Source organism: Ciconia boyciana, chromosome 6 (assembly GCF_034638445.1).
Source record: "Ciconia boyciana chromosome 6, ASM3463844v1, whole genome shotgun sequence".
Lineage (NCBI taxonomy): Eukaryota > Metazoa > Chordata > Aves > Ciconiiformes > Ciconiidae > Ciconia > Ciconia boyciana.
Window position 1 is genome coordinate 65,175,273 of NC_132939.1, and position 23,310 is coordinate 65,198,582.

General features: G+C 47.8%; 2 protein-coding genes across 2 annotated transcripts in view; one reads left to right on the forward strand and one right to left on the reverse strand.

Moving 5' to 3' along the window:
• MNAT1 (MNAT1 component of CDK activating kinase) overlaps positions 1–6,782 on the reverse strand; it is a 128,865-nt gene extending 122,083 nt beyond the window's left edge. The window contains exon 1 of the mRNA XM_072863896.1: positions 6,428–6,782. Coding sequence (XP_072719997.1) covers positions 6,428–6,516 — 89 coding nt within the window. The 5' untranslated portion in view covers positions 6,517–6,782. The remainder of the gene's footprint in view (positions 1–6,427) is intronic.
• Positions 6,783–7,444: 662 nt separating this feature from the next.
• SIX4 (SIX homeobox 4) lies at positions 7,445–19,116 on the forward strand. Its single transcript, XM_072863895.1, has 3 exons — positions 7,445–8,366; positions 10,052–10,740; positions 13,220–19,116. The coding sequence occupies exons 1-3, from the start codon at positions 7,498–7,500 to the stop codon at positions 14,014–14,016; spliced, it is 2,355 nt and encodes a 784-aa protein (XP_072719996.1). The 5' UTR covers positions 7,445–7,497; the 3' UTR covers positions 14,017–19,116.
• The last annotated feature ends 4,194 nt before the right edge of the window (positions 19,117–23,310 follow it).

The following is a 23,310-nucleotide window of genomic DNA, read 5'->3' on the forward strand; positions in this document are numbered from 1 at the left end:
GAAAAAGACACCAGAAAAGCTTATAATAGAGCATCTTCATTAACTACCATCTAAGATTGCAGCAGTACATGAAGAAACGCAAAAGCACTACACCAGCAGCATCTGAAATCAACCCTATCAGTTTTCTGTGGAGGCTGCTCTGGTACCTGCGCCCCTGTCTCCCAGAGGTGTCAAGCATGGGAAAGACGCTTTGCAGAGGCAGCACAACTCCTCCCCAGTGACACTGGGGAGGAGTTTCTTTGCTTTTGTTTGTCTGCAGACATCCTCTCTCTACAAGTCAAGATGGGTCACACATAGCTGGAGCAGCAGGATTGACTCCTAAGAAAGAGCCTTACGTATCAGTTTCCCTCCTCCTCCCTATAGCAGGTAGTGGGACAACAAAGCTGAAGCAGCAGCCCCAATTAACGACCTTTTTTACCTAAGACTTTTGCATCTGATTGTTGGAGACCATATGGTCCAAGTTTACAGCCAACAGTAAATTTCTTTACCCAGTCCTGTTTGCAGTAACAACCTTCACATTCTTTTAATGCAGTTTTTGGTGGATGCATTTCCTTTCCTCTTTATGTAAGTAAATCAGTGGGATACGCTTAACCTGCCTCCTAAAACTCAACACAGGCAATGAAATCCAAGCAGGCAGAGTAAAAGATAATTCATGGCCTCAAATGGAGCCAGGTGGATTACAACTCCATTGGCAAGCACGCACCCAGCATCTGTACACTCAGAAAAGACATTAGGAATTGTCTGAATAATTGAAAATTGTCATGCATGCACAAAGGCTTTTGAATATAATTCTTGAGAGTGAACTTTTAAAAGACGACAAAGCCATCAGTGCACCTTAGAAACTAATGCGTTGCAGAACTTTAATCAAGCATTGCTCCATAATTAGACACACTTTCCCCTGCACAAAAGCATCTTTAAAGCCAAGTATCTGATGCCTTGAACCTCAGTTATACTTAAGAAAATAAACTTTAAAAGACATTCATTATTCTTGAACTGAGCATTTCCATACTAAGTCTCATCCTAGAACAACTTTTAACTGCTAATTTATCATCCTCCCTCCCAGTGACTGGGAAGATTTATAGTGGAAAAGACTTATTTAACATTACTCTAATGCCAAAAACACATGGTATTACACTTTTGGCGATACTGGTCAAGAAGCAATAACCAAGGAAAACAAAATACTAAGAAATAACCCCCCCAAAAAACCATTCCCATAAATTGTAAGGCTTGGCATGGTTCCATTGGAAGAAACTGCAATGGAAGCCCAACTTGAAGGATATTTACAGCCAAGACTCAATATCTGATTTCATCCTCTCGCACTCATCTGCCTATCCCTTATCTCCACCACAGCACTACTGTGCTTATCAGCACGCCAACCCCTGCTCTGCCACAAGCGGACATGAACACATTCCATAGCCCCACTGACCACAGGGGAACTGAACACAGCAAACATGCAGCGTTAGGAGAAAGCCACTGTGAGTTGTTCTAACGTAGGGTCAAGCACACTGACACAGGAAGATATGCAAAGGAAAAGGGAGGAGAAATGCTATCTGCATATGTTGGTGCTAAGATCCAGAATGAATTTGTTGGCAGGATCAAGGTCACAGTAAAAGAGAGATGGGAGGCCAACACAGGTACCCTAACACATAGATAGTATCTACCCCAGATGACAAAGATTTAAATTAATGAAGTGGGGAAGAGGAGAAGAATGAACAGTCAAACCTCCAAAGCACAGGACTTCATAGCCAGAGGAACCTTCACTGCAGGCATCTGTCAAAAAAGAAGGAACAAACAGGACACACATTGTCCAATAAGTTCTCAAATACTTTGAAATTAACTTTGTTTATATAGGAGGTGAAAAGAAAAAATAAAAACAAAAACAAAACTATGATAAAAGGAAGGCTCTTCTAGTTTCATTCTAACCAAAGGGGAGGAACTGGCTAAGAACATCAAAGTGAAAACAACTTGGCTGACAGACGGCCTAAGAAGGCAACTCTCACAGTTCTTCAGAATGGCAAAACAGAAAGCCACAAAATAAAGAAAATTAACTAATGGTAAACCCACAACCTATGTGGTTCTTCTGAAACCCAGAAGAAAGATCTGAAGCTTACTGAGGAATCATCTCAGCTAAGTATAGACTCTTTAATGATTTGAAATTCAAGAGATTTTGCACAAGTGCAAATCAAATCACTGAAGGTCACTTAATGTGAACAGCACAAAGAGTTACCAAAATAGGAAAGGTCAAAGCATTAGGAAAGAAACTACTGGGAGGCAACACTGAAGGTAACATGAAAATGTTCCTTCAGAATGCCTGCAGTGAAAGAAAAAGCAGTTGAACTAGGAGTGCATTAACCCACTGTTCAATGGGAAGGAAAATCTCTAACAGATGATGCCAAAGCTCTTGGGGCATTTTCTGCATCCATCTTCATTCACCAAGATGTATTAACCAGCTAACGTAACTCATATCGTAGCAAAAGGAACAAGAACACAAGCTAGAACCAGGAAACACATTAGAGCAATTGCTCCAAACCTCCCGAGCCAACAAAGTCAAGACTCTGAATTTCCCGTACATATTTATCAGCAAACTTCAAACAGAAAGCATGATAAGGGCAATATGCTTCTGCAGACAACTTAATAAGCTTCCATAAACCCATGGACTATATTTGGGGGTTACAGGATTGAAAGAGTACTTCAAGGTTTTCATATCTGGTAGACATAATATTTACCCTTTGAAAACTGACAAAGGCAGTTATCAAAGATCATCTCTGCTCTCCGCATGAAGTTCCAGCAGCCTGAAGAAGGGCAAAAGCACCTGCCTCTAAAGAGCAGGAAACCAAATGCACAGGGAAACACGGCCCAGTCAGGGTTACCGTCAGTCCCTGGGAAGATGCCGAAATACATAATCAGACAAACGACCTATCTCCTGCATATTTGAGATAACGAAGCAGATAAGATCCAACACACAATTTGTTAAGAACAAATCATATCAAATCAATATCATTTCCTCCAATGACACAGTAAAAACACAGGTAGCGAAACAGCAACTATAGGCAATATAGTTTTGGTTTAACCAAACTTTTGACACTCTTAAATTGATGGTCATATAATCTAAACAAATACGGTACATACTGAAGTACTGAGAGACAATTAGAAACCCATACCCAGAGATAAGTTATCTTTATTTCAGTGAGAGACAAAATAGGTAGCAAGCCCATTCACATGGCTCTAATTTTTTAGCATTCTCCATTGTTACAAAAAGTAACTTGGGCGGGTGAGGAAGGCTATTTCACAAGGAACTTACTGCGGGCAACTCCATATTTTGCTCTGCCTCAGTTCAATTTCTTATGGTCACAAGCAACAACTTCAAAGATCTCCCAGACAACATCTTGTCCATAAATTACACATTGGAAAATATCAGGACAAAGGTCATTTTTTTAAGTTAACAGAGGATAATCTGGGACAGTTACAAGCACTTTCATGGAGGGACTCAGAATCCAAAGTCACTTGAAGCAAGTGCAAAAGTCACCTGAAGTAATATGCAGTTTGGCAGAGCAAACAGGTAAGAGTAATCAGCTGCATAACACAACTTGGGAGGCAAGGTTAAATACTGTTCTGTCCAGAGACGTGCTGAGTGGTAAAGTGCTAAAGGATCTGGGGTTTTGTGCTGAACATGAATCACACATGTCACCGCAAAAAATAAAAAATACATAAAGACTCATTGTCCTACTGAGATGTATGAAATGCAGGTATCATACAAAAAGCACATGAAATAATTTGACTCTGCCTGTTGTACTAAGGACTCGGAGCACCGTGTCCAGTTCCAGTGTTCCAGAGAAATGCAAACCAAGTGGAAAAAGCCTCAAGAACAGCAATGAGAATGGCCCACAGACATATATAAAAAAAAATTAAAAACACACTGAAGAGAGGAGACTGAAGGAATGGGATTTCTTAAGTGTGGAAAACACCAAAGAGAAACCCCCAAAACACGTGACACATTCCTGCAGAACAGGTGTAATAGAGTTCACAGGGTGTATGCAAAATGCATGTTAGAACTCTTAAATAGCAAATAAATTTAGATTAGAAATTAGAAGTATTTTCAATTCTAAGAACAGCAAACTATCAGAATAGATTGCCTAAGAAGGGTAAATCTCCATCAGAAACCTATGTTAGCTCATTTGCCTTGAGAACCAGTTAGACATTCCTTCCTTGTACCTGAAACACGGTGAATTTATGGAAGAACAAATATCAATTACCTCCCCTTTTTCCCCCTCATACTTCATTCACAGGTGCCTCATCTGAGCTTCTAGATCCATCATTAGGAGAATTTATTAACCATTACTAAGAAACAACTTCCAGCACGAAGGCTTTGTAACATCACATGGAAAGAACAATAAACACACAACCTTAAAGGGGTTACTGGAAGGATATTACAGAGGAAGAGTGACCCACACTTGAACCACAGCAAGATGGAGAGTCCTTAATTACAACAAAAACAAAGAAATCCAGAGATTCTACTTACACAGTGACTTCAACTTTACCCTCACACACATGCTTTAAAGCAGAGGTGCCCAGCTGCAGAGACACCCTTTGCTGGGAAGGTAAAAGATGGACTAACAGACCTTGCTGGGTCCAGGTAAGGTCAGTCTGGGTGGGTCTGCATAGCCCTCTCCTGGCAAGCACCCTGCAGAGATACCTCACTGGCTCAACTCAGGGCCACAGAGATTCAGACTACTGATCTGGTCTTGATAAAACACTTGCCAAATGCAAAAGCGCAAACAACAAGAGCTGGGGGAAGCAGAGGCAGTCCTTGTGCAGCTGGGAAGAAATGAGGAAAGCAAGACAGCGACATCAACCCCAAATAAGGTGTCAGCAGCTGGACCCAGTAAAGCACAGAAAATGACTAATTTTCTCAAGCAAAGCTCAGCTACAAAAAAAAAAAATATTGAGAACCAAAGCAAGAGAGCAAACTGAAACATGCTGTCTGCTGCTGGAAGAGGGTCTGGAGGAGCTTGAAAGCAGAAGATGATCAAGACCACTAGTCCTTTGATCTTCACTAGAATAGAAGATAGAAACAACATTTTAAAGCTGCACAGCCTTGCCTAAACATGGCCGTTACCTTTTGAACTCCAGCTAACGCTGCACTTCTAAACAGCCAGCATCGCTGTCACCAAAGCACTCCTGCTGTCTGTCTCTCCTACACCACCACTACCAGGAGATCATCTGCTGCTCTCCCACACACCTTCCCTCATGGCAACAGCAGTGCTTGCACGGTCGCAGAGAAGAGGATAAGGAACCTGGATGAAAGCTAATGCTTTTTTCTTAAAAAAAAAAATTAAAATTAATAAAATAAAATAAATGCTTTGTTGCAATCCAGTTCCTTCATCCTGTTCACTTACCGTACTATATCAAGTAAAGCTTTCAGGCTGTGTCTTTTGAATGTAATTCACATGTAGTTTAAAAATATAAACAGCTCAACATACACATCACAGGAAAGATGAAAAGACACAAAAAAAACCAAACAAAAAGGGCTGCTACTGCAGTATGAGGCTTCCATCATGTCTACCTAGAAAGAATTTACAGTAGAGCCTTTAAGACTTCCACGCTAACTAAGGAAGATCTCCAGATCTGAAAGTAAATGAGTTCAGACTATGTATAACTTAAATCAGCTAGAGTCAGGGGTGGGAATTATCTAAGAGTTCATCTTTGGGGAAAAAGAAAAAAAGTCATGACTCTTGTTGAAAAAAAAAAAATACCAAATGAGTAACCAGGACCATCAGTCCGGGTTCACAAGAGGATTTTCCAACATTTAAAGCAGCCTCAAACCTTCAGACAAAGCAGCCCTCATTCAGGAGAATTAAGATGCCAAAAAAAATAAAACTAATCACTTTTTTTTTCCCCCCTTAATTATCCAAGCACGGTACTAAATACAAATAAGAAGTGCTGAAGTTGATGAGAAACGTATTTTCCTCTACGTTCCCCGTTTCACACCCCGAAGCCTCACACCCTTCGGGACAGAAGCCGGTACCGAACACCGCACCGAACATGCCAAGTCCCGCCTGTTCCCCCCCGAGCATTTCATCACAGAGAAGCAGCCGAAAGCAGCGCTTCAGCCCCACACCGCGATCCAGCCCCGGCCTGAAACGGACCCGCTGGCTGCAGCGCTGCCGCCGGGAGAGGCAAACGGGGGACACGACGGGGCCCGCAGCCGCCTCGCAAACGCCCGCACGGCTCTGGCGGAGCCCCGCCGGGCCGGGCCGGGAGGCCGGGGTCGCCTCCACTCCCGGTCTGGCCAGGGGAGCGACCGTTCCCCTCAGGCCCCGCCGCCCGGTCTCCCCGCAGACGAGCAGCCCTGGGCCGGGGCGCCTCTCCCCTCACCGCGTCCGGCCGGCCCCGGCCCCCCTCAGGGCGGGGCGGCAGCCCCACTCACAGCGTGTGCCCGCAGACGTTGACCATCAGCTTCAAGGAGGGGTTGCGGTACTTGGTGGTCTTGCACCGCGGACAGCCCTGGTCATCCATGGCCGCCGCCGCCTCCCCCTCCCTTCCTCCCTCCGCGCATTCCGCCTTCCGCCGCGCGGTGCCGCCGCCAAAGGGGCCCGCCGGCGCCGCCCGCCGCCCCGCGCGTTCCGCCCGCCGCGGGGGCCCGGCCCGGCTCGCTCCGCACCCCTCCCAGCCCTGACCACGCCAGGCAGAGCCGGCCAGCGGCGGGGAGGGCCGAGGCGGCCGGGCCGAGCAGGTACGAGCCGCCCCAGGCAGCACCTGCCTGGCGTTGGGGCGGGGGAGGGAGGCTGGGGAGGCTGTCCCGGCCCGAGAACTCCGGTTGTAACGGGGGGGGGGGGGGCACTCCCGCCTAGTGGATAATCAACAGGAGGCCGCTGCGGGGCGGTAGCTCCCTCGCGGGGTTCCCCGCTCCCGGGCCGGGAGAGGTGCCGCACCTCACCCCGGGTAACTACCGCGGCACCGCCTTGCACCCCGAGCGTTTTAATTCTTCCCTCCCCGGCCGGGAAAAGGCGCTTCGCGGCGGCGCAGGTGAGGGGAGCCCCCGCCTCCCTCCCGCCGCCCGCGGGGGCGTCCCTGCGGCGGGCGCCGCGCTCCAGGTGGAGGTGGGGAGGGGGGAGAGGAGCGGAGAGCAGCGGGGCCGCTTGATTGACGGTTGCCCTGGAGACGCGGGAGCCCCCGCCCCCCCGGCGCGGCGCAGCCAATGGGCGGGCGCGGCCGGGCCAGCAGGCTGCGGTGCCATATAGTATTGCAGCGGGGCTGGGAGTCACGTTGGGGGGAGCCGCGGAGAGGAGCCCGTTTACACTACTTTGCTATAGCAGCTATCTTTAATGGTTATTGCGTGGCCGGGAGGAAACCTGATCGGCTAGAGCCGGCCGAGAGCAGGAGCAGGAGGAGGAGGAGTGGACTTTGCAGAGAGATAGGAAGGGGGGAGAGGAGGAGAAGGGGACGGGGGGAAGGGAAAAAAAAAAGAAAAAAAAAAAAAGGAAAACAAACCGAAACATGTCTTCTGCCTCCCCCACGGACGAGATCACGAGCGCGGTGGAGATCAAGCAGGAAAATGTGATGGAAATCCTCTCTGAAGCCAGCAAGGTGCCCCCCGACGGGGCCGCGGCGGGAGCCCTCAACCCCGCGCCGCCGCCCCCTCCCGCCGCGGTCCCGTTCCCCATGGAGCACGCAGGCTCCGCCGCCGCCGGGGAGGAGGGAGCCGCGGACCAGGTACTGCTCCACACGGAACTCCTGGCCAGGAATCACCACGCTGCCTCCTCTCCCTCCTCCTCCTCCTCTTCTTCTTCTTCTTCCTCCTCCTCCTCGCAGACCCCCCTGGCTTTCTCCCCGGACCACGTCGCCTGTGTCTGCGAGGCGCTGCAGCAAGGTGGGAACCTGGACCGCCTGGCCAGGTTCCTGTGGTCTTTGCCCCCGAGCGATCTGCTACGTGGCAACGAGAGCCTGATGAAAGCCCGGGCGCTGGTGGCTTTCCACCAGGGCATCTACGCCGAGCTCTACAGCATCCTGGAGAGCCACAACTTCGACTCCTCCAACCACCCGCTCCTGCAGGAGCTCTGGTACAAGGCTCGCTACACCGAGGCGGAGCGAGCCCGGGGCAGACCCCTGGGGGCGGTGGACAAGTACAGGCTGCGGAGGAAATACCCTCTGCCCAGGACGATCTGGGACGGCGAGGAGACGGTCTACTGCTTCAAGGAGAAGTCCCGCAACGCGCTGAAGGAGCTGTACAAGCAGAACCGGTACCCCTCGCCGGCCGAGAAGCGCAACCTGGCCAAGATCACCGGGCTGTCCCTCACCCAGGTCAGCAACTGGTTCAAGAACCGCAGGCAGCGGGACCGCAACCCTTCCGAGACCCAGTCCAAAAGGTGAGGGCAAACTTTCCTCCCCGCCCCCTCTCCCGCCTGCCTGCCTTCCCTCTCCCGGCTCTTTCTTCCCTTGCAAACATGGCGCTTACCTTCGGTGCGCCTCGTCCTCCCCTCCTTCCCCCTCCCCGCTCCCTCGCTCCCAACACACACCCACCCGGCCCGGGCACGCAGGCATGCGAGCCGCGGCGAGGCGGCGCGGGGAAACTTCCCGGCCCCCGCCGCCCCCTTCCACCTCCCCGCGCTCCCCTCTCCCGCCGCGCCCGGCCCGCGCCGCCACCCCTTCCCCGGGCCGGGGGAGCCGCCGGGCGCCCCGCCGACACCGGCGGCGAGGCAGGGACGGGAAGGGAGGGGGGGTGTTGTTCGTTCCCCCCCTTGTTTTTATTTAATTGTCGCGCCTGACAGAGTTAATCATTGACGGCGGCCGGAGGACGGGCGGGGGTGTGGGGTCCCGCCGCTCGCTCTGTTTTGAAACCTGACTCGGGAGCGGGCCGGGCTCGGGTTTCAGCGGGGGAGCGGGGCCGGCCGCGCCGGGCCTCAGCGGCGGCACCGCCACCGCCGGGCTCGGCCCGCCGCAGGCCTCCGCCTCCAGCCCCGCGGCCGTTTGCTCCCCGCGGGGCGAGAGAGCCTCCCCCGCCCGGCCCCGCTCCGCCCGCGCCCGGCCCGGGGCTCTGCCTCGCCCACCCCCCCCGCCGTGTCTCCCTCCCCGCGGGCGGAGGGGCCGCGGCGGGGGCTCGGCGCCGCGAGGCGGGCAGGTGGAGGTGACCTCCCCGCTGCCGCCCCCCTCCTTCCTCCCGGGGCAGGGACGGGAAGGGAGGGGAGAGGCGAGGGGGGGGGCGAAAGAGCGGGGAGAGGGGGAGGAAGGGAGGAAAGGAGGGAAAAAAGCGGCGGCCGGCGGAGGGCCCCAAGGCATTTCTCAACCAAGGGCGCGATTGTGCCGCCGCGGCCCCCTCTCCGCGGGACACATCAAAGGGCGAGCGGCCGAGGGGGGAGGGAGGGAGGGAGCGACCGAAAAATGCAGTCGAGGGCGGGCCAGTCAGCAAAAAACCCGGCGCAGCTCCCGGCGGAGGGGCTCGGCCGAGCCGGGGCGGCGGCGGCCCGGGGCGGCCCCGCGGGGCGCGGCACAAAGGCCGCCTGTGTCGTGTCGTCCCACCCCGCCCCCCCCGCCGGGCACAGCCTGAGGTGCCTCCGCCGGCACCTGGGGACAGCGCGGGCCCGGCCCCCGGCGGGGCCTCCCCCCTTCCCCCGGGCCGGGGGTGGCATGCAGAGGCCGGGAGGGTCGGGCGGCTCTTCCCGGCCTGCTCCCACCTCCCGCAGCTGCCGCCCAGCGATTTGCCAAATGGCTGCGGCCGGTCTCGCACGTGTGGGCACCCTGGGCCGGCGGAGGGGGGCCCCAGGCGGCCCCTTCGGTCGCCCGGCTCGGATGGCCAGGGAGAGGGGATTTATTTACACGTCCGTAGCCCAGTCTGTAAAGTTTCTCCTTATCAAGCGGCTGGTTTGATGTGTCCTTTTCTAAGAAAACTTCCCTTGACTTGAAATTCGTTTAAAGTGCCTTGTAAAGGCAAAACACAGAAAAAACTATTCCAGAAAACTCTCACAAACTGTATCAAAGCAAGGGGTCCCCCTGGGTGCAGAGCTCTCTGGCACGCCGTGGTAATGCAATGTCACCTCTCTGTCTTTTCCCATAGCGAGTCAGATGGCAACCCTAGCACAGAAGACGAATCCAGTAAGGGGCAGGAGGATTTATCTCCCCATCCGCTCTCCAGCTCATCCGATGGCGTTACCAGCCTCAGCCTTCCCAGCCACATGGAGCCTGTCTACATGCAGCAGCTCGGAAACACTAAAATAGCCTTGAGCTCATCTGGCGTCTTGTTGAATGGAAACCTCGTGCCTGCCAGTACCTCTCCCGTCTTTCTCAATGGTAGCTCTTTTCTTCAGGGACCCAACGGTGTCATTCTCAATGGACTCAGCGTGGGGGCTTCGCAGACAGTTACCTTAAATTCGCCCAAAACCACGTCAAGCGTTGTGAGCAACGGGGTGTCCATTACTGACATACTGTCGTCTTCGTCAGAAGATGTTAAGGACTTCAAACTCCTTCAGGCTTCAGTCCCCAATGCTGCAGCAGCCACCTTCAGCCCCAGCAATATCCCGGTCTCATTCCCGGGATTGATACCGAGCTCAGAGGTGAAAAGGGAAAGCGTACAAACTGCCGCTTCCCAAGATGGAGGCTCCGTAGTTACTTTTACTGCTCCTGTCCAAATAAACCAGTATGGCATTGTCCAGATCCCCAATTCAGGAACAAATGGCCAGCTGCTGAATGGAAGCATCGGTTTTTCTTCTCTGCAGCTGCCTCCCGTTTCTGTGGCAGCTTCACAAGGTAAAAGTTTTGTCTGTTACAGTAAGAGGTACGAGAAAAAGTTGGGATCAGGCACACTTCACATTTTAGAAGCCGTGGTATTTTTCCTCCAAGGTACCAGCATTGTATCTCAGCCACAGCCACACGCAGTGCTTCAAATAATACCTTTTGCCTTCCTTTATAATGGGTTACGCTCATGGGCAGACTGTTACATGAGGCTGAGCTCCTCTGCTAAGAGCAGAGGAGGTCTGGTATTTTACCCCCATTTCATCTTACGCTGTTCTCAGAAGTCTGAGACTAGTCTTCACAAATATCTGTAAATTTTACACGTTTCGATAATTCAAAATATTCCCCATTTGCCACTGAATTCTTTGAATGAGAACGTTCATAAACATGAAAACTGCAGCAGCTGGAAATTGTTAGCGTTGTTGTTCTTGTGGTGGTTGTTTTGGTTTTTTGGTTTTTTAACCAAAGCATTTCATAAAAATAAATTCTAAATTACTATAGACCCAACAAGACCAAGCAGTTACACTCGTACGTTTTCTGTCCTATAATTACAAAAGATTAAACTGCAGGGAAACAATAGAAATACGCAATAGCTTGCAGATATAAAACACGAGGGTATTTGGATAAAACTGCCCTCAGTCCAAGGGAAATATGTCATCGCAGGTTCACGTGCCAAGTGTGCAGGCTCCTCCCCGAGTTTGCTTTAGAGTTTTTCTTAACATGCCATAGACTGAAACTTGCGGCCAGCCAGGAAGAATCCCAGGAAGCACAAGCCTAGTTCTGGATCCTTGTTTTGAAGCAGGTCAGTTATAAAGCACAAATGAACAGCTTTGTTACTCATTAGCCACTGTATCTTTGGTTATGAAAATGATTAAACGTGAATGAATCTCTCTAGTTTCAGGAGCCTGGAGTACTATAATGAAAATTGAACTGTGCTCATGTTAGCTTATTTGAATTAAGCGTGTATAGGGAGTGAATTATTCTTGCTGTTAAAGTAATAGGGGGAGGAACACTGAAGCAGTACACATTTGAAATGGGTGCAAAATTATAAGATCCTAAAATGTGTCACTCGCAGTCACTGGAAGTTATGGGTACATAGTTTAACCAAGATGAAAAAGCGAAGACATTTGTCTGAATTGCCTGTAATTACAAAAGCCATTTAATCCACATGTTCCAAGGCATAAACTGACAGCCAGCAAAGGTGAGAAAGTTCTGTCCCTTAAGTAGTGTGGGACTATTTTATTTGGAAGTCTTAAGATGCACAGTAAGCCACTCTGAACATTTTCCCCGTTGTTAAAAATACCAGTTTCCACTGGAGAGTGATCCACCATATGTCTAGTCTGGTACAGAGAAAAGACAAGATCCGTATTTGCTGCTTTGATTTCTTTTTGTTTTTCTTAACACAAGAAGGATGGATAGCCAGCTGACTATTCCAAGTGAAATGTGCTGCAGGCTATTTTAAGTAAGCTACAATAAATGATATCTTATTGCCAGGTAACTTCAAGTTGCCTCGCTTTATTCTTCTAATTTACGCATATGAGTAACTTCTTCCAAAAAATCATCATTGATTAATGGAAATTAATGGGGAGCTAAAGTATTCCCCAGGTGAGAAATGCATCTTCAGTGCTGTTCTAAAAAATTCAGGTATCTCCAACTGTAGCCTCTTATAATTAAACTGCTTTTGAGAAAGAGAGGTGTTTGAAGTTTCTCCTCAGTCCCGAGAGCCAGTATATCTTATTTTAGGAATGGTTATAATGACAACTTATATGGCGTGTCCAGTAAAACCAACTTCAGGTCATCTCTGCCCACCACTTCTTGCTCTGGCTAGCTACAACATCACGCAAGCAGTGCCGTGGCTTTCAGCGAGGGCAGACAGTTGCTGGGTGGCTTTACACAGCGTGGTAGACGTGGTAGTGTTAGGCTTTTAGAAATACGTGATGAAGCAAGGTGAAAGGCAGTACCTCTGAATGCTTGACGGACTACCTAGCTAACCTGATAGAAGTTACTGTTTTTTGACGCTTTCTCTGCAGGGGTTGACTCAGGTAGGTTCTGCCCAGCAGTAGTGGATTTTGTGACGTGCCTCCAGTTTCCCACCCACAAGCTGTAGTCTGTCACTGAACTATCTTTAATAGCTTTTCATGCTTCTATTCTTAGATAGAAATTGAGTGGTGGCAACTAGTGAAGGCCAAAGCACGTTCATTTTAATCACATGGCCAGGGACTGTTCGCCCCTTAATGAGAGTCTGAAAGATACCTAATATACCAAACCTTTTTTTTTTTTTCTTTCTAGAAGCAGTTTCTATTAATGGCTTTTATTTCTTCATACCAAATTTTCTCTCACCTGTTACAAACAACCGTGTTCTGTGTTGCATGAAGTACTAGCGTATGTGTGTACTGCAAACATAAAAAAGACCAAAACATCTTAACTAAATGCCTACACCACTCTCTGCCAGCTATAATCTGTGTTTTCCTTTCTTTTGCTTCCCCTTCTCTAGGTAATGTTTCAGTAAATCCCAGCACATCTGATGGAGGAACTTTTACGACTGAATCTTCAACAGTGCAGCAAGGAAAGGTTTTCTTCAGCCCCCTCGCTCCGAGTGCAGTCGTTTATACAGTTCCCAATTCAGGCCAGGCAGTAGGCTCTGTCAAGCAAGAAGGACTGGAAAGAAGCCTTGTGTTTTCTCAGTTGATGCCAGTCAGTCAGAACACGCAACTAAATGTTAACATGGCTTCCGAAAATATATCCAGCGGAGGACTGCAGTCCCTGGCCTCCTCATTAGTGAATGTAACGCCCTCACATAATTTTTCCCTCACACCACCGACTCTTTTAAATGCTGCAGAACTGAACTCTGGTATCTCGGAGAGCCAGTCCATGTCATCGCCCGTCACCAGTACCTCTACTGTGATATCTATCAGCAACACTAACTATGCAACCCTTCAGAACTGTTCCCTCATTACCAGTCAAGATCTGTTGTCCATTTCTACAGCACAGCCCGCACTTGGAGAAATAGTTTCTACAAGCGGAGACCGTGTCAGCCACCCCTCTGCACAAGTACATCAAGATTTTGTCAGAGAGCACAGGTTAGTTCTGCAAGCTGTACCTGACGTCAAAGAGAATTTCTTACCGAATTCTGAAAGTAAGTCAACTGGCAATTTAATGATGCTGGATTCGAAATCCAAGTATGTTATAAGTAACATGGTTGACACGGTTTGTGAAGAACTGGAAACGGACAAAAAAGAACTTGCCAAACTGCAGACAGTTCAGATGGATGAAGATATGCAAGACTTGTAACTTTTTTTTTTCTTGCTTTCTGTTTTAATAGATAAGTCTCCTGTTGAGGCCCTAGCAAGCACCAAGCGGGGTGGGGTTTTTTTGTTTGGGTTTTTTTTTTTTCATTTAAAGAAAACAGAAGAACATTTAAATGGTCTGAATCGATGTACAGAGGAATCTCCAGCAATGGAATTAGGTTGCCACATTTGGTTTGCATGCAGTATTCTCTTTTAAGCAGATTAAAGGAGAACGGAAACGCCAGGGCAAGTACCAAGCGAATGGGTACAGGTTTGGCTAAGAGATACTACCCTGCTAATTTAACTAGACTCTCCATAGTACAACGTACTCTCAACAGTAAGTATACACTCCTAACTTTAGATAGAAAACACAAATCTTGCTCTGAAAAGGTAGAAACAATGCAGTCATTTTTGCTGTTTACTTCTAGTCCATGGGCATTGAGAAATTTTTAAGGAACTCTAGACGATACCTCACCGGCTACTTTTATGTTGTTTGAGGTTAAGAAACAAAACAAAATCATAAATAATATTATTACTGGTGTGTTTGCTTTTTTCCAGCAGACTTGCATTCAAACCAAAAATCCCGCATCAAACATTTACAGGTTTCTAAATGCTACAGCTAGCATTTTGTCAGTGCACCAGAAAAAGCATCATTTGAAACTCTAATTATGCAACTCAGAAGCTTTCTCTCCAGTATGAATGTAAATATTTTTTCAGTTCTTATAAAGGAGACTTTTTTTAAATTAGTACAATGGATTTTATTTATGGTTTATGTTCCCTTTCACTTTAGACACAATGCATTGAAAAGGAAAACGTTTTCTGGCTGTTTAATTTATTTTTATTGTTTGAGCAGGAAGTAAACGTAGTTATTTCTGACAAGGTTTTACTTTTTTGTAGTTTTTCAAGCAATAGACTGTAAAAGTAAAATGTTAATCACACTGAAACTAGAAAATGAACTCCCAGTCTCACAAACCCAGGAGGTCCCTGTCTCTACCCCCTCTGTCTTTGTGTTCAGGGGTTTTTTCTTTGTTTTGTTAGTAATTTGCGAATTAGTTGAACCTTTTTGTGTATTTTTTACAGAATTCCACGTGCCTTTCTTCCTAGTGGCCTTATCTTTGTTACTAAAGCACAGCGGCAGGAGGAATAAAAACACTGATTTGCAAATATCCGTCCTCAGGGCCAAATCCTGATGCCTTACTTCTGCAAGTAGACCTGCTGACTTCAGTGCCCCTACTTGCACGAGTAAGAAGAGTTTCAAGTCTTGCGGTCATCGTGGGTGGCACTTGCTAGCAGTGCAGAGAGCCAAAGATAGGTCCTTCCGCACCACGTCAGCAGGGCAGGAGGAGTCCAGAGAGGGACCCTGGGCAGAGCTGTTGTGCCGAGGGAAAGGTCTTGGCTCCAGCCTCAGGCAGATGAGCAGGAAAGGTTGGATGGGCAGGCCAGGGAAGGGAGCCCCATGTTTACATGGACCCATTGGCCAAATAGCCCGTGTGGGAGGACTTCAGCTGCTGTTCAAGCAAGCAGGCCCCCATCCAGGAGTGCACTTAAATGTGTATTTATATATCCTTCCAGAATAAGCAGCGTGGGGGCTGATGGTGGGAACTGCATCTGCCTGAAGGGGTCGTGGGAGTAGCCATGGTCTCTGCCTGGCTGGGGACGGGTCTCTTCTCCTTTCGCCCCTTTGTGCTGCACCGGGGATGGCAGAAGCAGGCGGGCTCTGGGCAGGTGGAACAGGTTCCTTTCCTCCAGAGGAGTTGTTGTAGCAAGGAAAAGCACATCCTTAAGCTTTAAAATAATAATAAGAATGCAGATGTATAAAAATGACATGCTGTTAATCTTTGTGGTTTTGTTTTGTTATTTTTTATTCTAATGTGAATATATACAGTAACTAAAGCATGTATTCATCCTCATCAGGAGCCTGGTCCAAAGCCTTTGGAAGGCAATGGGAAATGTTTTCATAAGCTTCTGTGGGCTCCGAATCAGGCTCAGGACAAAACAAGATCACTTGTAAAGGACACAAAAAAGGAAAGGAAAGAGAATAGAGGTAGCACATCCTGGTCTGTTTCTGTCTTGGTTGTTAACTGGTTCTGTGGAAAGCCTTTGAGGAATGAAGGTTTTTTCTGTGCGCCGTGAGCATGGCATAGGCATCCTCGCTATTGTTTTGCACTATATTGAATACGGCATATTTTGCAAGGTATTCTGTGGAACCTCGAAGCTGAGCTCTGTTGGTAAGCACTGGAGTCCACGCTGCGAGACAGAGTCTCTAGGGCTGCAGGGAAAACGTGCAGGGAAAGGGAAGAGCAAGTGTGCAAGGCGTGCACTTCGCAGCTGTACCAAGTCACTGATGCTCTGAAACAGAAGCAGCCCATAAGCAGTTGGCTGTCCCCACGTGCTCCCAAGCAAAAAGGGTGTTTAAGGCAAGCGCTTTAAAGTGGAGATTACCACAAGCAGAAGATGGAGCTATATGTTCCCCTGGCACAGCTTCCCTTGACATTCAGGGGATCCCCACGTGAGCAGGGAATCGGATAGTCCAGAGTTCTCCTCTCTGCTCTGCTTGTTTATCTTTTTGCTGGGCTCCAGCATGAGCAATCTGCTTCCCACCTCTTCTTCACCCATAAAACCAAGATGATGATGACAATAACAGTAGCTGTATCTGCTTTGCATGAATTTGTTCAACCATTTTGAAAATTAGAAGGACCTTGTATCTTGTCATGTTAATGGAGAACATGTGCGTGGCTCTGAAGGAGTTGTCTGGGGCTTAACATTTCGTCTGTGAAGCTCAGACTGTATTTGGAGGCAAGCTAGAGAGTATTTCAGAGCACTCCCAGTTGTTGACGCAATCAGGTCTCGTAACTGAAAAGACTGTGGTGTTATGCCAGTACCTGTTACTTTTTTTTTTTTTTTTTAATTTTTCCTCCTTTGCATTTGTTGTGTTACTGAGGCTCTGAATTCCATGGCTTTGCAGCACAGTTGACGTGAAAACTGTGTATGTTGTTACAGTGGCGCGTATCTTGGACTGTCTGGTACTTCTAATAGGAGACTTCCCACTTTTCAGTGGGAGCGGAGGATGTACATAAAAGCAGTGGTTTGGGACAAAGTAAGATTAATCTATTCTAGTCTTCCAGATACCAAGTAACTTATTTTATTATTATGTTTTACTCTTTCTTTCTCCCATTGAAAATAAGTGTCATTCCCTCCAGATAACATAGTTATAACCTCATGTTTTCTGCAGGTACATATGCACAATATAAAGACTCATTGCACGGTACAGTGTTTTTAAAATAGATATTTAAATAGTAGTTTTACTCCTACTGTAAAATAAGGGTCAGTTTTTATTATGTGACCCTCAAGCAAGCAGGCTAACTGCTCTAAATAGACAGTACACAAAGCCCTGAAAAGCGTCTGGGGCCGGATCTTTGGCTGCTGTAAATAAGGCATTGCTCCACTGGTTCCCGAACTGAGGATTTTACACGGTGTTTAGGGGATATGGATGCTCATGTCACACACGTGAATGGCAGTGAGTGTCCAAGCCCCACAGGCAGTCCTTACTATCACATTCTGTTGTTTAAATGGAAGGTATGTCTGTCTGGCATACGTGTTCCTTCTCCCTCCCTCTCTGTTATGGATGAGAATAAAGGATCGTTTCAACTTCACATATGTTTGTAACTTGTAAGTCCACTGGAAATCTGACAGGAAACATTGCCAAATTCTACTACTTCTCTGGTCCCAGACTCAGCTTTGAAAAATACGCTTAAAGTTTAAGCAAATTCCTACAAAGCATGATGTTAAAAACCCTTTGTTCTTTACTACTTTTAATTAAAGCTGCCTCTGTTTTGCGCAGAGTTTTGCAGAGAACCAGAAATATATTGAATTGAATGCTCTGTCTGGACTATTTGCAGCATTATTCCTGTGGTCTTACCTAAAAGAACATTTCAGCCACGTAAATCACGGACATCTATCGGCCAGGTCCTCGGCTGGGCTAAACTAGCACAGTTCTATTGACTTTAATGTCCTTTCACACCAGCCGAGAATATGGTCCATTCATTTCACTGGAGTTGGGTCAGGGACGGATTTGGCCCGGTATATGGTGGCAATGTGAACCAGTGCACGAGGCTGACACTCAGACAGTTATAATCAGACGGTCACAGTCTATCGAAGCATATACCTCTTTCCATTTACTGCTTTACCCTGCCTGTGGATTCAGGAAGACGCATTCAGAAAGCTGCTTTACCCAGAAGTAAGGCTGGAACCATCTTTATTGTTATTACTATCAATCTGAGATTAATGATAATAACGGAGGGATTCTGACTTCAAATCCTGCAAAATCACCTCAATAACTATTTTCAGTTAAATTAAGCAGGGCAGAATTTGGCCGTGTGTGCACAGGAGCATTTCCCGTATGTAGATTTCCAGTGCCTGTGCACTTTTCTTAGCAAGGGCAGATGAACAACCAAGAGCGTGCATCCCTTCAGCTTCCTATGAAGTGCATGTGCAGGACTCCCAGCAGCATGAACCGCCTCGTGCTTGTGGTCGAGAACCATCTCAAATCATAAAAAGTACAGTGATTTTATAACTCGGAAACAAAAGTAATGACATTTTACAACCAAGGAGACCTGAAGTCTTCCTGTATCTCCTAGCAGTTATTATCTTGAAGGATATTTTATACCTTACTTGTATGTTTCATATAATTTAAAACTAGCTTCTTACATTTCTGAACTCAAGGAAGGGGTGGGGTGAATCTTCTGACTTTCAGGATTCACATTCAGAGGATGTTTGTTCTTTTGCTGCATGTACTGTTTGTCCAGAACTAACCAGTTATTTCTGCGATATGGGTTTATTGTGCCTTACAACAAATACTAAACTTAAGCGGAATGTACGCATTGGAGGAGGGAATAATCAAAAGTCTTTACTGCACTGTTAGATGATGCCGCCCCAGAGTGTATCATCAAACATAATCTGTGCTTAATTACCCAACCAAAGAGATCTAAAGTATGTATGTTTGTTGTACTGTAATAGGGGTTTGTGCCTGGACAATTAAGTGTTTTATTTGTATTCTGAGATGATGTGAACTTATTTTTCTAAACACTATACTGAATAAACTTTATATTTATACACACCTTGTGTAGATATTTCTATTTGGATATAATGTGAGGGCTTTGAATTTCGAGTTAGGAAAGCAATCTAAAGTAGAAACTCTGCTTTTAATGACTCATCGTGAACGTGATGGCAACTATGAACGCCTGTGCTCACCAGGGATTTGATCGAAAGCCTACTTAAGCTAGAATGAGACTTTCTGTTGACTTGAGTGGGTTTTTTCAGACCCTAACTTTGCTTCTAAAATACTAAATTAAAAACCATAAATCTTCTATTTCATATCAAACCTAGCTATTAAATCTGTGTCTCAAACCAAATTTATACCATAATTAGATAGATACTATTGAAATATACTTCCAACTACTAGTTAGGAGTAGTCAGTATTTACTCGCAGCTCCCGTGGCATTGGGATGCTTTCTATGTCAGGGTTTCTTTTTGGGTAGGTAAATTCCTATTTGCTAAATCTGTGTTTGTTGAAATTTTTCTGTAAAATGTTGCACTTGGTATCAGACCTGGTTTTGGCAGACTTTTGAGAACAGCCTGAAATTTATGTTCCCTTGATATTAAAGGATTTAAACACATTACCATATTACTTTAGATCTGTGCTCCAAGTACGAGGATTGCCTAGTTACAGTTTTGATGCCAAAATGAATGACAGTAAGTTCAAGCAGACAAACCTGTACAGGGGAAATAGTTTCCCTCACTGAAGCTATATGTACATTAGAGATACTTAATAGCCTGCGCGTGCCAGCAGGAAAACACCCTTTCAGCCCTTAAATTGTATCTAGGCCACGTGAGGTCTGTGAGATTAATTTTTTTAAATACTCAGATCCAGTTGTATATACCTATTATATTTTTAATCACTAAGACATTAGCTTTCCTTACCGTTATTCACCATTCCTCCGTCTTTCCCATTTATCACAGCCGCATCCCGCTCGCTCCACGCAGTGCTGCTGACTGCAGTCCCGGTGGCAAAGAGCAGCGAGCCGCCTCCCAGCCCTGGGAGCATCTCTTCCCTCTCTGCCTGGGGCTGAGCCGCCTTGCGCTCTGCAGCTGCCAAAGTAAATCCAGTTACCCAGGAGCAGCCCTAAGGTACAGAGAGACAATTGCCTTGTTACCCAACTCCTTTTCCTTCCCAGAAGCGGTGCGCGTGACTCAGTGCTCCTGTTCGTAGCGCTTCCCTTTGCCGTGCTTTGGTTTTGCCTGAGCGGTAAGACTGTGATATTTTCCTGCCCTGCAGATACCAAATTCCTGATCAATCTCTGGACGGCAGCTCTGTCCCAGCTTTGCTTGGAGTGGGGGCTGAGGGTCTAAAGCCATCCTTCAGCCTGGCTGTGACCAGCTTCTCCTCTCATTTCTGCCCCATGACGTGGCCCGGGGGGAGAACCACCGCTGCAGGGTTGGCTCTAGCTGGGGGAGATCCCCTCCGGGAGGGGTTTCTGGCTGCTCAGCCCCCGCGCACTCAACCCGACAAAGTGCAGGGGTTTGAGGGCAACCGAGAAGCGGAAAGTCTCAGCGTATGCAAATGTCAAAATTCTCCCTGAGCAGCCACCCATGCGGTATGCAGGATGAATCATGTCCTAACGGAGCACATTCCTGCTACTTTGGAGGGCTTTGCAGATGTGTTCCAGGTCACCCTGGGCGAGAAAACCACACACAGCCACGGTTACTTCTTCCCTGGCAGCTTGTGTGCAGATGGAGAAAAGGGGGACAGCACCTTCGGAAGGGTGGGCAGCTGGCTCCCCGAGCCCCTGCCTTTCACACGGGGCCTGGGGATGCTGGAGAGAGGAGAGGGGGCTGCCAAGGCAGTAGCTGGGATAAAGCCGATAGTAGAGAGGCTCGGTGAGATGGGCGGTTGCTCTTGATCTCATGGGGAGACGAGCTGGGAAGGGAGGCAATGTTGGAAGACAGCGCTTTTTATCCTCTGTTTCTGGCTGGATTTTCCCAGGTGCCAGATCAGAAGGGAATTTTCCTGTTCCAGGAGGCAGAGTTTGGGTCAGTAAAACAAGATCTTAACATAAATGCTCACGGCTTGGAAAGCGGAGGTCTCCTTACAGGGCTGCATCGCCCATTGTGGTGATCTCTGGCTGCAGGAATCCTTGGGCTGGAGTGTTAGGACAGTATATCTTGGTTATGGATACAGATCACATTTTTAATACAAAAATACGTTTTAGAAGGAAAATGATTCCCAGAAATAGGCATTCATCTGCCAAACAATGTGCACATAACTGACTTTAAACTTGGAGGTGCCAGAAACTTCAGGAATGAGACCAACAATAAAAAGCCAACACACGTGTGAAAAATCTACTACATTAAAGCCAGATTCAATAAAAATAGCACCTAGTTTATATGCTGCAGAAGCTGGCACACGCCTGCGAAAGTCGAAGGAAAAAGATAAAATGTTCAGAAGTTGCACACAGTCCAGAGGAACTGAGCAGTGCTGGAGCAAGGCCGATGGTTACTCAATAACTCATGTACAATATTCTCTTGTGTAAGTACTTTAATTCCTCATCCTGCTACTTCTCGGGCAGAAATACCCAATTTGGAATACTTCGGGCTAATCAATAAGCTTTGTTGTTGTAGCCAAAGTGCTTTGCAATAGATCTTCTATTACCCAAAAGAACTCCAGAATATTACACCGCACCATTTTATTTTCTGCTCTGCAAACTGACAGCCAATTATTTCGGTGTCAGTGGTGTCCCTTATACCGCTTGCAGCTGTAAAACGCAGCCCCTCCCCTGAGAAGCTTACAGTATACAGAAATAAAAGACAATCCAAGCTGGGAGGGGAGAGGACCGCAGCGAGAAGAGGTGATTTGCCCAGGGCGATGCTGGCAGTGGGTGGCAGAGGCAGGCTGCAAAGCCAGGTCTCTGACTCCCCCTGTTGCTTTGCCCACTGGCTCTTGCCGCCTCCCCAGGAGCCCGATCCGGCTCTGATGCAATGCCCCCTGACAGCAGCAGGAGGACTTGCTGCTTACGCCAAAGCTGGGTTTGCTTCATTCATTTATTTACTATGTTTACAGCCACCCTTCTGATGCTGACCGATAGCAACCTAAGCCTCCAGCAAAGCCCTGGCGATAAATAGACTGGCCCTGGACTGGGATCACTGAGCCTGCAAACGCTCAGGCTCCAGAGAAACTGCTCCTGCCTGAATCACCCCATCAGGGTGATGCACACGCGGGCCCTGAAGGACTCCAAAGCTACCCACTTCCAGATCAAGGCAATTTGAGAAAGGTTTGACTCATCTCCCACCAAGTCCAAGGAGCTGAGGGAAAGAGATGCTCATGGGAGGCAAGGATGGGTTAGTCCAGAGCCTGAGCTGTGCATGCTCTTGCATGTCCTAAGCCAGTGGTTTCTTAAAATAATAAATCAAGAACAAATTACAACTAAGAGCCTACCCATGTCCTAGGAAGATGATGGGGATTTTGCTATTTACTGCTGCCTAAGCAAACAAGGTCAGGCAGGGGAATCGGCAGGCGGTTCTGGAAGGCCACACTTTCTATACCAAGCCAAGCACATTTGCAACAGACATACAAATATATAAGTTGTCTGTGTTAAAAAACATTATCTGTTGTGTTGTGTGCATGCAGGTGGAAGTGAGCACTGACCAGATTAAGACTCCCCCCCAAAAAAAAATTCTTTATTTTGAGGTTCACTATGAAGTTGCAGAAGAGGCAGCCTCTGCTCCCTCTTGCAGGCAACATATAATAAAGCCAAGTCCCAAAACTCAACGAGTGAACCAGGCTGAGGCTTAAGATCCCTAGACGGGTGCAGATTCCTGGCCTGCTGCTAAACAGCGCAAGAGTGTCCGCTTGCTCAGAGCTTCTGGCAGAAGAGCAGCAGAGGCAGCAGGGGTTAACTGCCCTATTAGTGCCGTGCTTGGAGGAGAAGCATGCTCCAGCAATATCAGTAAGAGAGCTGCAAACTCTAGGGGCGTGATATCATCTGCATGTGGAGGGATTTACGCACATAACACCCCTACGTAGGGAATGACATTAGCTTCCTGAAGGCTACTGTAGCCCTTCTCCTCATGCCTATAAATGTAATAATGTTCTTCCCAGAGCTTCAAAACTGATTGTTCGTGGTGTTTCTGCTTCTTACGTCCCCTGTAGGGCTTGGTCTCCCCCAGATTTGGCAAGAAGGCAGTCAACACCACGCCAGAGAAATAAGGCACACGAGGATGAGGGCTGGGTGAAGGACCACAG

Excerpts from the sequence above, each read along its gene's own strand:
- SIX4 (XM_072863895.1), top strand. The coding sequence starts at position 7,498 with ATGTCTTCTGCCTCCCCCACGGACGAGATCACGAGCGCGGTGGAGATC. Across the intron at positions 8,367-10,051 it reads TCCGAGACCCAGTCCAAAAG|CGAGTCAGATGGCAACCCTA; the intron begins GTGAGGGCAAAC and ends CTTTTCCCATAG. Across the intron at positions 10,741-13,219 it reads TTCTGTGGCAGCTTCACAAG|GTAATGTTTCAGTAAATCCC; the intron begins GTAAAAGTTTTG and ends CCCCTTCTCTAG.